We start from the raw sequence: 12,540 nt of genomic DNA, 5'->3' as shown, positions 1-12,540 counted from the left end.
AGTAATGTTAGTAAGGCTTTTCACTCAGTAATAAGTGTAAGAGTGATACCTTATCTGTGCTGCAGGTGCTGAGAAAAAGTACATTTACAAGCCGTCATTGTGTGGAAGTAGAATTGTAAGATTGTCTGATGTAGAGCCGTCTTTCACTTAGGCAGCAAGGAAATGTTCTAAATATTCCACCCCATCAGTCTTTTCCTTGTTTTACAGCAAACTTTTGAACAATCAGGTGTTGGCGTGATGTCATCAGGGTCTGGGTATGGTTACAACCAAGCCCAGTTTTCATCAGGCCATTCAACTCAGCGTGCTGTAATGATGCGTCAGAAATCCATGGGTGAGTTTAAATGCAACAAGTGTTGAATTCATTACTATTCAGACCAATTGCACTGTAATTCTTAGAGCAATTTATGTAACTGTGTTCTGCATGTCTTCTGCCCAAAGGCGTGACCGAGGAGGAGAGGGTACATCTCCATCCTCCTACTATGAAGCTGTCTCGTAGTCTTTCTGTGCCTGGATCAGAGGACATCCCCCCTCCACCCGACACCTCAGCGCCTGAGCCTCCCCTGTCTGCCGGTGGCCACACAGACAGGAGAGCAGCACCAACACATTTTTATGCTGTTCCTCCTCTGCCTCCATCACACCACTTGCCTCATAGCCAGACACAGCACAGAGTACCGCCAAACCGCAGGGTAAGAGCTTTATAGCACTGGTCAAAGATTCCAAGAAGTGGCATCAGTCTTAGTCTTTCTTGTCTGTTTCTGGACATACACTGTTACAATAAAAGTGTTAAAGGTATAGTTCATCCAAAAATTAAAATTAAGTCATTATTAGGTCTAAAATTTAGTCATTCATGAGTGAACTATCCCTCTAAGACTTTGAAATATTGTGTTTCATAGGCTGAAACGGATACCAGCAAGATGGGAGGAGCAAGAACGGGCGGCCTGAGGCGTGGCTATAGCAATGCCGTGCCTCCCTCTGATGTGGACCCCAAGGAGTCTACAGCACAGCGGAACCAAGCGCCAGCGATGGCCAAGATTGCAGGACGGCAAGGTGGGAAAGGGATGTTGGTAAAGCAGCGCAAGGTGGAGGAGACTGGCAGAGAAAGGTTGGAAAAAAGTTCCATTTCGATCCCAACTATTATTGTGAAAGCGCCATCTACCAGCAGCTCTGGGCACAGTAGCCGTGCGAGCAGTGAGGATACAGAGCCATCTCATGAGAATAATGAAGAGCAGGAAGAGGCAAAGCCTCAAAACCTAGTTGTGACTCCTACACCCGCTCCACCTCAACCAACAAATATCCCATCAAAACTGGAAACACTGGGCAACAGTACAGCACAGCGGGAACGTGAAAACTACCGTGATTCCCGTCGGAAAAGCACCTCGTTCTGTTACTCCTCTGAGGAGGACATGCTAGATGAGCAGAAGTCTGCTCAGGCTTCATTGGAGGCCAACACTTCAGCTCGTTTATGTTCTTCTAAATCTATCGATGAGGGATTGATCTCTGGTGATGCCTTAAGTATGCCACCTGCGTTTGGGTTGCCACAGTACGCATCAGCTACACCTCATCAAGCCACTACCTTCATCCACCCATTGACGGGGAAGGTTCTAGACCCAACAAGCCCACTTGGACTGGCACTGGCTGCACGCGAGCGAGCGCTGAAAGACGACCACCGTACTCGTAGAGAGGAACGCCACTTTGGTCGACAGCTGTCTAGCACCGGAGCTTTTCCTTCTGCAGTCTCCCCTCCAAATCCAAAACCTGTTCCTCCATTCTACATCTACCAATCACACACCTCTCTCTACCTTAGTGGTGCCTCTCCAACAACAAGTGGGCCAGTCCCACAGAGTCGCCCCCAGTCTCCTCGGATGCTTCGATTAAGTGGTGGTGGGTCGGGAAGCTTGGAATGGAGTGAACAGAATATTGTGGATCAAGAGGAAAGAGGAGCACCAAAGGTGTGGTATACAGATAATCAAGCCATTCAGTACCAGTCTCACCTTCAGGACAGAGACAACAGAGCCAATCAGTACCACGCTATCATGCAGGACCGAGAAAGGGAAGGGCACAAGAGGATACCGCCCAAGCCTCCTCCCCGCAGGCCTTCCTTTATAGACAAGGAGAGTGAACTCTGCACGGCTGACAAAAGTTCCACCAGTAGTTCCCAGGATGACAAGGCAGGACAGAAGATGGGAGAGAGTGGGATGGAAAAGGAGGGAGAGAAGTATACAAAGAGAGGGGGAAATCTAGGAGTTGGAGAGGGTGGCAATGTGATGGTGCTTCCACCCCCTACTCCATCTGTGGATGTGGACGATGAGTTCGTATTTGCAGATCCCCTACCTCCCCCTATACAGTTTGCAAACGGAATAGAAATAGACACCCATGGAACAACAGAATATAATCAACAACAACAACAGAAGGAGCTGTCAGGATCTCAACCACCCAAGGAGCAACAGTCTCTGCAAACGCTTTCCAAACCCCCGCAAGATGCCATGTTCCTACTAGACAACATGCAAGCTGACTCACAGCAGACACCCGTCCATCCTTCTGCTGTGGTACATCCATTTCTTTTCCCACCATGTCCTCTAATTCCCCCTCCACAGCTGTGTCCCAAAATACCTCCTGCAAACCTACCTCAGTCCCAACCCTCAAGCTATTCTCAGCACCCAAACACCACCCAACCCCAACCTTTACCCTCGCCACAAGCGGGAGACTCTGCTGCTTCTAGTCTTACATCTTATGACAGTGAGGTGGCCAATCTGACCCAGTCAGCTCTCTCCCCATCTCTTCCTTCTCCACAGATATTTCCTTCAACAAATTCCCCTTCTGCCCCAAACACCTCATCTGACCCTATGTCACTGCATCAGCCTCTCCCACTTTTCTACCCGCAACAAGGCCATGCTAACATTTCTATGTCATATTCTACTGTGGCTGCAACTGCAGCTGTAATGTCTGTCACCACAACAATGCCTTTGGAAAGTGCATCAGTTACCGCAAGTGATCGACTTCCTCTAGCTCTTAAGGGGCATGATTGGTCAGAGGCTGTGGTTGATTCTGGGATTGAGGAACTGGATAGTCACAACAGCAGTGATCACCACATAGAAAACTTCGGGGAAATAAGGGAACTAGAAGGAGGCAGAGATAAAGAGAGGGGAGGAAGACGAGGAGAAAGTATGGAGAGTGGAATAGTAGGGGATGGATTCAAAGGAGATCGAAGAGTGTCTCTTGATTTGTCTCTTTCTCACCCCAATAAATTAGTTCAAAAACCACACAAACTGCACATGCATAAATCCAAACCTCCAAACCCACCACATGCAAAAACACACATTCAGAATATGTCAAAATATCATGCACACACAGAAAATGGACGAACCGGACCACTGCTACAGCGGCAGGCTCCCAACATGTACAGGTCAAGGGAAGAGGAAGAGCAAGAACAGGGAAGAGGAGGTGAAGCTGCTGTTAAGACTCCAGTAATTATGGATCGTAGTCTGAACTCTCCTCTCTCCAATGTTAAGGCCAGCATCATAAATGAACTCAGCAGTAAACTACAGCAGCTTGGTGGCTGGCAGAGTCAGGCACATCCATCAAATCATAGGTGAGTCATCTTGTGAAAACAAAAACAAATTCTTACAGTACAGATGCAAGAAAAAGTTTGTGAACCCTTCAAAAATTACGGTGACTTCTACATTCATAATGTGGTCTAATGGACCATTCTCTATTGACTACATACCTTTTTTCCCCAACTGTATTTCAAATGTAGAGTAGGTTAACAACACAGTGCACATATGCCAAATATATATGTATATTATCTCATTCTTTTTGTGCTACAGATGTGAATGATACCTCAAATCTTAGCAAACTAAAGAAAAAAGTTAAAATATCACATTATTTTTACAGACCCCATCAAACACCCTAGAATTGTTTTGGCCATTATTTTAACTGGTAAACACCTCTAATCTACTGTAGTTTTACTGCTTATTTTGTCTGAATTAAATTGGTGTTACTGCTATTTTTCTGGTTTACACACATTATGTACTCTTTCACAGGTTTCCAGGTGATCCCTCTGGCTGTGTTCCTCTCCTCCCTGCTTCTGCGCTGTCTCTCCAACGCTCCATCTCTCCTAGCCTCCCCCCTAACTCTTTAAAATCTAACTGCCCCTCTGTTGCTCTGAACCCTTTACCTTCATCTCCTCTTCCTGTAACGTCTATAACCCCAGCCTTAACCCCAACCCCATTACCTCTCACCCCAACCCCAGCTCCACCTCCTCTCAGAGAGTGGACACCATCTAATTCTCCTATTTCTTTTCCTCATGGGATCTTGTCCCCTCCGTTGCTGCCTCATGCCCCCCTCTCTCCTCTTTCCCTGGCTCATGCACCCCTCTCTCCTCCATCGTTACCTCATCCTCCCATTTCCCCAATATCTCTCTCTCATGCTCCTCTCTCTCCATCCTCTGTCTCTCTTACACCACTTTCTCCATCCTATTCCCCCTATCCCTTGTCTCCGAAACATCGCTCTAAGTATCGCGGTAAAGTTTCTGAGTTTCAGTTCTCTGGACTTGAACTACGGCGTTCTGAATCTCATTCGTACACTCAGTGTCGCCGAGCGCCCAGTCCACTCATCTCCTGCTCGGACCACCTGCAATCTGGACCTCCACGTCCATCCTCGCTCCCTCTCTTTCCATCTACGCCGATCTATGGCTCTCCGTATGAAATACAACCTCCTTTAACGCCCCCATTGGGAGTCGCCCAGCAATATTCAGACCAGTTTTTCCCGCAAACTTCTCCTCTCTTCCCACCTGTGGCTCCTCCTAACCTCATGCTTGTCTCCAGCTCTCTCTCTCCTACCAACTTCCTGTCTGGAGGCTCCTCCCCATCTTGTATGAGCTACCCGCCCTTAACTCCTCCTCCACCCAATCAGCCTTTTGTGTCTAAGCCACTTTCCTACTGGAGCAAATATGACGTTGCTGATTGGCTGACCTACCTGAATCTGGCAGAGCACAGGGAGCGTTTTCTTGACAACGAGATTGACGGCTCCCACCTGCCATCTCTGACAAAAGAGGATTTCCTGGATCTGGGTGTGAGTCGGGTCGGACATCGCATGAACATTGAGCGTGCGCTTAAGAGACTTATGGACAGGTGAGATAGAAAGATGAGAATAGGAGGGGAAATGAAGGGTAGATTTAGATGAGGGGGCCTGATGAACAAGCATCAGAAAGCAAAATAGACACAAGTAGTGAGGGGGAAAACGATTCGTTTTTTTTAAACAGAAAATAAGCAGTTTATATTTGTTTTCCTAAAAATGGTCCAACGTTACATAAAAATTTAGCTCTGCATGAATAATTCTGCCTGCAGCTTTATTCAACAATAAATAAATAGTCTGCCCTTGATGTTTTTGTATGCTTTAGATGATGTTTATTAAAAGAAGTTTAGTTAAGTAAGGAAGTCTAAATTTGATCATAAAACCCATTTCCTTTCTAGACTGTGACCTTCATGTCTACATATTTTATTTTGCACTGCCAGTCAGAGGTTTGGACATATCCATTCATTCTTTATTATTAACATTTTACACATTTTAGAGTAATAGTAAAGTATGAAAACTAAGAAATAATACAAATGGAAACATTTCTGCTATGAAGTGACCAAACAATGTTAAATCCCAACCAATTTCATGACACTACTGAAGGAGTTCTCATGTCTCCTTGTTTTTTTTTTATTTTTTTATTTTGTGTTTTTTTTGTGTGTGTGTGTGTGTGTGAACTTAAACTAAACTTTTAATTTGTAGTTTTTAAGAACGTATGCACAACCCTTCAGATCAAAAGGTCATGAGTGGTCAAGTGTGACCAAACCTTTGTCTAGTAGTGTATATTATAACATAAATGAATTGAGTTATGATTGTTCATATTCCATGTAAGGCAACAAAAATCATTTAATCGATTGAATTACAGCTCATTCCTTTTTGTTAAACATGGCATTTATTTGAAATTGCATACTTGTCACGTGCCCTGTAATTATGTACTGCACACTTATGTAACTTTAATTGCTTTTTGAATGCCAAATACTTCATTTTCAGTTTGTAGATAATCGGTATATCAAGCACGTTCTTTTCTTACCTCATGCTCCTCCTCCTTTCTTTTTTCCCCCATCCATGTTTTCTAGGCTCTCCACTGCTTTCTCTGTCTCCACTGTTTCCTCTGAAGGGCAGAATGAATGCATGAGAGATGAGGCGACTCAGAGCTAGATGAGAGAATTAGAGAGAACCAATTAGAAGAAAGAAAGAAAGATAAAAAAGAAAGAAAGAAAGAAAGAAAGGGGTTAGACAAAAAGCACTTGGGATGAAAGGCAAAGACTTCCACTGAAGGACAGAGATGGGGATGATTGCAATGGAGAAGTGCTATGAAATACTCAAAAACTCTCACAGAGAGCAAATGTTTGTCATCCTAGCTGAAGCCGGACAGCCAAACGTCTTCAGCCAATCAGAGACATAGAGAATGTACTTCTTTCATTGTTTTTTGGGATGACGAGATCAAGATGTGTAATGAATTTTAGTAATATAATTTTATTATATTAATACAAATGAGGCTAGTGTGCATATTTTAGCATCATGACGTGCAGGCTTTGATTCATCTGATATGATGATTAAAGTCAACATGAAACTAGAATGACCCCATTTACTTTTTCATACACATTTTTTAGTGCACGTTTTTCCAAAGAATGCTTATCAAACCCTCTTAATTTTTAACTGCCAGTCATACAGTGGCACTTTACACCATCCAATTTGCAATAAATAAAATCAAGTCCTGCCTTACATCTTTATCATTGAATGTCTTTTTTTATTCCGATGATGAAAATCAAATGGGTTGTAAACTGTTTCATGTTAACTTTAGTAATAAAAGCTAAAAAAAGTCATCATAATTCCAATAATAACCATATATGGATTAAGTATCTAAGCTTTTTAATACCGTTAGGAGAATCAGTCTTCCAAAGATCGGAACACATTGAAAGAACCCATCGTTTATATCGCTTAAGTGTGCTCTTGTTTACCTACACAAACACACAGACTCACACAGACTGTGTGTGTGTGTGTGTGTGTGTGTTTTGTTATGGCGGTGGTGGTTGTTTTATAGGAGTAAAGCATAACTCCATTTCATTTGAAAATATATTTAAGGAAATAGGAACAAAGGAAATATATATATATGTATGTGTGAGTGTGTGTGTGTATGGAAATGTATGCAGAATTAAAGTGTATATATATATATCAGCTATTTCTACTGTTCTGTACAATAATTGATGAATAAGATGATACATAAGCTCTACCTAAGAGTTTTGAATAAATTATTCTCTTGTTGAATTTATTCTCCTTTCTTTTCGACCGTAATCACCGTTTTCACTGTTTTGCAGCTTTTACAGCCCATTTTTACCAAATGCTTTACTACAGGGATAATTCACCCAAAAATGCCCCGTCAGGCCATCCAAGATGTAGATGGGTTTGTTTGTTCATCAGATTTGGAGAAATTTTGCATTATATCACTTGCTCAGCAATGGATGGTCTACAGCGAATGGCCATTATTGTGGATTATTGTGTTGTTTTTATCAGGTGTTTGGACTCTCATTCTGACGGCACCCATTCACTGCAGAGCATCCATTGCTGAGCAAGTGATTCAATGCTACATTTCTCTAAATCTGATAAAGAAACAAACTCATCAACATCTTGGATGTCTTAAGAGTCAATACATTTTCATTTTTGTGTAAACCATTTCTTTAATTGTATGCTTGAACATTGCTCCATGGAGGTAACAACCATCAAGGGTGAGTAAATAATGACCTTTTCTTTTAAGGATGAACAATTCCTTAAATTCCCACAGGCCACGATTGACTGTGTATAATGCAGTAGAGGTCACATGACACTGGCCACTGTCCTGTTGCTGTTTCTGAGGTGATGAACTCTGATATTAAACAATCATCTACTTTCATGTGCCTTAAACACTTCATAAGCTTTGGTTATAGATAGGTTGAATTGCATTATCTTAACGGTATATTGTTTGCTTTAGAATTTAGGAACTTGCTCTGTAAATACACTGAAACATACTAATTGTTTCACGTGTTGGCAGTTTTTTACTCTGAGATGTGATTGGCAGAGAGCTGAAATAACTCTCAATTTTTTCAACATGCTCAAATTTCACACCTGACAACTCATTTACACTCAGATGAGAGAGAATGTCTGTGTGTGTGTGTGTGTGTGTGTGTGTGTGTGTATGTGTGTGTGAGAGAGAGAGAGAGAGAGAGAGAGAGAGAAAGAAAGAAAGAAAACACAGTTGCATATACAGTACATGTGCACCTCCACAACAGCTGACTGACTACACAGAAGTGAGGGACACTGAAGGTGGACAAAACAAGCCAAAGATGGAAGTAAAAAGCCTTGGAGTGACAGGTCAGCTTTTCGTTTGCTATTCTGTTTGACTTAAGTTTCTGAGTAGTTGACAAAAATTACATTTTTTAAGCTAAAACTGATATGATAATGTATATTTTAGGCGCTGCAACATCATTTTGATTTTTGAAACTTTTTTTACCATTTTGCACCCCACTCATAGTAAATTGTAGTGCTGTGAGACTTTAAAGTACAAATAATTCATTTACTCTCAGTTAATATGGCAAAATTTGCATGCAAAGGCAAAACAAGGGGGAAAACTGAAAATAGACTATCCATAAAGCATAAAGAGTGTTACCCTGATTTAATGGATAGAGGTGCGTGTGAATCAGCAGAGGTTTATAAAAGGAAATTAGCATTTTATAAGAAACTTTGGAATGTATATTTAAAGCATTTTTGCATGTGACACTTTGCTATTCAATAACAAATAGATTTGGTTATGTTTTATAGTGTATATTTAGCTCACTCAGAAAGATTGATCAATACAGTAGTTAATTGCTGAAATCGCCTGTTGAAATGCTTCCAGTTTTTGTACTTTGCTAAAAAATTAATTAAAAACTGTTTTTTTTAGGTTTATTTTTGACATGCTTTTTTCTTTTGTTTGTGTATTTTTCCCATGCAATCTGTGCATAATGAGATTTTGAGATTGAGATTTTGAGATTATTTACTCCTAAATGGTAAATATTACAACTTTTAAGGTGCATATTAAGGTGCATATAACTTTTAAGATGCAGCAACGTGATGATTTTGGATAATTTGTGAGATTTTGCTTAGTTCCCATGAGTATTATCATCTTTAGTTTTTGGATTTCTGTCAGTGTCATTCATGTCAAATTGACAACAAATTTCAGAGATGTTTATCATCAGAACTAACTATATCCAGTCTCACATGCAGTGGTTCCCCATGCAGAGTGATTCACACGGACAGTTGCATGCAATGGATTACGGCCAGAGCCTCACCCAGGATCTTTTTTTAATCAGCCCGACTTTATTAAGCAGTCAGTACATGCAAATACATGCATTTATGAATACGTAATATTGTGTGTAGATAGTTATCTAGTCTTAAACCTACACTCTATAGCAGTAGCTGTCATCCTCTTTTCATTTGAAATGTCCTCACTTTTACCAGTCTATATATTTTCAGGACTGTTTCTGTGATTTGTGTACAACATTTTGATAATCACTGCTCTACAGATTCTTTTAGGTATTTTTTATCAAGCACAGGATTTGTTGCCGTTGTCATTTGCTAATTTGCGTCCTGTTGCTGAGTGTTTTTAGACACTAAACCACAGTAAGTGAAATTCCTCACTATTTTAGTATTTGTTACCCTTGTGAAAAATAAGTGTTTATTTATATTTAATGTGCACTTGTATTGTACTTCAAATCTTTAAATAATAATAATAAAAAAATGTACTTGGAGGTAATGTAATGTTGATGAAATAAAAGGCAACTTAAAGAGAGTGTATTTTCATAACTGTTTCTTTACAAGGTTTTTTTTTTTTTAAATTGCACTTTGTAATAATGTCAAATTGAAAGTTTTACTTTAAAGTACACTTTACATGCTTTAAAAAACTACACTTTGATGTGTTGACTAACATGCTAAAGCACAAGTACATTATATAATTAATATCACTGATATTACATTACTAAATTGCATCTTCATCATTACAAATACATTAACATAAATGCTGGAAGTACGTTTGGCAATATGTTATTAAATTACATATAACAGTGCATTTATATCCTACTTAAGTGGGTCACTAACTGTCATGCATTTTCATTTAAGTGCAAATGAAATGCAATAAAGTTCAGTTGACTGTGCACTCTTTAAAAGCATATTATTTTTGTAAGTACTCTTTTTATAAGTATGCTAAAGTGTGCATTATTTTTTTAGAAGGATATTTATCTGTTTAGGCTGTGAAGTCTCCTTTTTAAGTAACATGACTAAAATGCTGGCTATTGTTAAATGGAATAGGGCCAAACAAAGAAAGCAGCAGTAGAAATTAGCTGGTCAGTGTTTTCCTTTTCTCCTTTTCAAGAGCATCTACACTTGTTAGTGCTGTTTGCCAAATCCTGCATTACTAATACTATTGTTCATAGTGATTTGAACAAATGCTTGAAAACTGCAGCATGTAATTCATCCTGAAGTATGTCAACATGAGAAGATGGAAACATAATTCTCAAGATCACCAGATAACGAATGAATAACTAAATAATTAATTATGAATTATACAATTACCATAAGTGTAAATAAACAGTACTGTAGATACTAGAGATTGCACTGATATTCAGTTTCTCAGCCGATATCTTTAACCGATTATTTAGAATAATATCGGCCGATACCAATACTTTGTCTTTCTTAAGGAAAAAAATATCTCTTCCAACTAAAGCTGTAAAATATACAGTAGGGCATCTCATTTGTTACATGACATTAGAGGTTAATGTTAACAACAAAACGATTATATTCAAAGCTATTTATTTTAATACATATTAATCACACTCAAATAAAACCATTTGTATTTAATTCTATTGCACATAAGGGAGTTTTCCTTAAAAAAAAAAAAAAAAAAAAACCTTGTCTTCATAACAGAAAAAAAAAATCTGATTCCTTCTATTTTTTGTCTCTCAGCCAGGAAATTACATCCAGACTGTACAGAGGACATATATTTTTTCCCTGCCAGAAGTCAGCAAGTATCATTTTATTTTTTTATACTGAGCTTATTTTTTTCATGCAACATTTACATAATGTTCTTTTTTTTTTTTTTTTTGGCGGTAGTATTTTCACAGTATTCTCTGATTTATGGAATGATGAAAAGAGATCCTCCAAAATCCCCATTATAAAAACTTTTAATGCTAATATGTCCAAAAAAAGAAAACAACATTTCAGAAAACCTGATGTAATTTCAGTTTTTCTAAAATCTGTTTAATTCAATATGTTACCTGCCATTTCTTTGTAATTAATTATGAAATTTTCTAGCAATTTCTAAGTGAAAATACTATCTGCATCCATTTAATTCAGTGTATACATTATACATATATAATATTTAGGGCTTTCAAATGATTACAGTTTTTAAATTATTTAATTTCACAATTAGGCAATTTATGAATCTAATTAATTGCATCTTAAATTTGCTGAGAAATTACCAACAAAAGAGAGTTTAAAGCCATTATTGTGTTACATGAGAAAAGCATGAAACAGACATAACAAAAAACATAGCTTTAGAATTTTTTTTTTCATTTTCCAAATGAAGCAGATTCATTCAGGAATGGAGTAAATGGCTCTCTTTAAGAATGAGCCATTGATTTGTTCGTTCATCGATTCGTTTTAAAACGTAGATTCATTCAGAGATAGTGTGTTGCTTGGAGATGCACAACAGTTCTGCTGTGACTTTAATAGGTAATACTTGCATTGGCAAAATCAGTCAATTTTGTGTCTCAAATATAACACAATAATAAGTTCTTATTTATTGAATGGTTGTATAAAATCAATATCACATTTGCAGCACTGGTGTGATATTGCACTCGTTAATTGTGTTAAAAAATAATTAATTCGATTAACAAGTTAAATCGACAGCCCTAATATTAAAAAAATATGTTGGAAACTTAAATGATAGACTTAGAGAGAGAAGATGAAATAGTATCTCCAGTGCATTCAGTAGCATAAGTGAGAGCTGAATAGAAAATGAAAAGCACTACTAATAATACATCTTTGTGTGTCCATTAGCTGTGTGGCATATCATAAATCATGCCAGAGAGAGCAGAACGCTCAGGAAAAAGAGAATCAAGTCAAAAACCACACAGACTTGAGCGAGAGCAAACTGTCCAAGATCCAGCAGGCCAGAGAGAAGGCCACACAGGGACAGTCAGAAATCAGAGTGCATGAACAAATGCCAGTTACTGTTATGACTTAATGAATTTGTGTGATTTTGCAGGCACGTGATAGTTATGAGAAGGTTCTCGAGGACGTTACTGGCTTTGCACCACGATACATGGAGGAAATGGAGTCTGTGTTCGACCAATCACAGGACGAGGAGAGGAAGAGGATCAGCTTCCTGTACTTTCACAGACACCTTGATATTACCAACAAAGAGAGGTTTAAAATCCAAACAAGCTTTTGATTAAA

General features: G+C 39.0%; 1 protein-coding gene across 2 annotated transcripts in view; it reads left to right on the top strand.

Annotated features, from left to right (window-relative positions):
- LOC132124349 (SH3 and multiple ankyrin repeat domains protein 1-like) overlaps positions 1-6,263 on the top strand; it is a 48,544-nt gene extending 42,281 nt beyond the window's left edge. For both annotated transcript variants that reach the window (XM_059535352.1, XM_059535353.1), the window contains 5 exons: positions 208-331; positions 439-686; positions 894-3,589; positions 4,041-5,129; positions 6,150-6,263. In XM_059535352.1, the coding sequence (XP_059391335.1) occupies positions 208-331; positions 439-686; positions 894-3,589; positions 4,041-5,129; positions 6,150-6,231 (4,239 nt within the window). In that variant the 3' untranslated portion in view covers positions 6,232-6,263. The remainder of the gene's footprint in view (positions 1-207; positions 332-438; positions 687-893; positions 3,590-4,040; positions 5,130-6,149) is intronic.
- Positions 6,264-12,540: the final 6,277 nt, after the last annotated feature.

The sequence above is a fragment of the Carassius carassius genome, chromosome 42 (genome assembly GCF_963082965.1).
Source record: "Carassius carassius chromosome 42, fCarCar2.1, whole genome shotgun sequence".
Taxonomy (NCBI): domain Eukaryota; kingdom Metazoa; phylum Chordata; class Actinopteri; order Cypriniformes; family Cyprinidae; genus Carassius; species Carassius carassius.
Note: the sequence above shows the minus strand (reverse complement) of the source record. Positions and strands in the feature narration are given on the sequence as shown.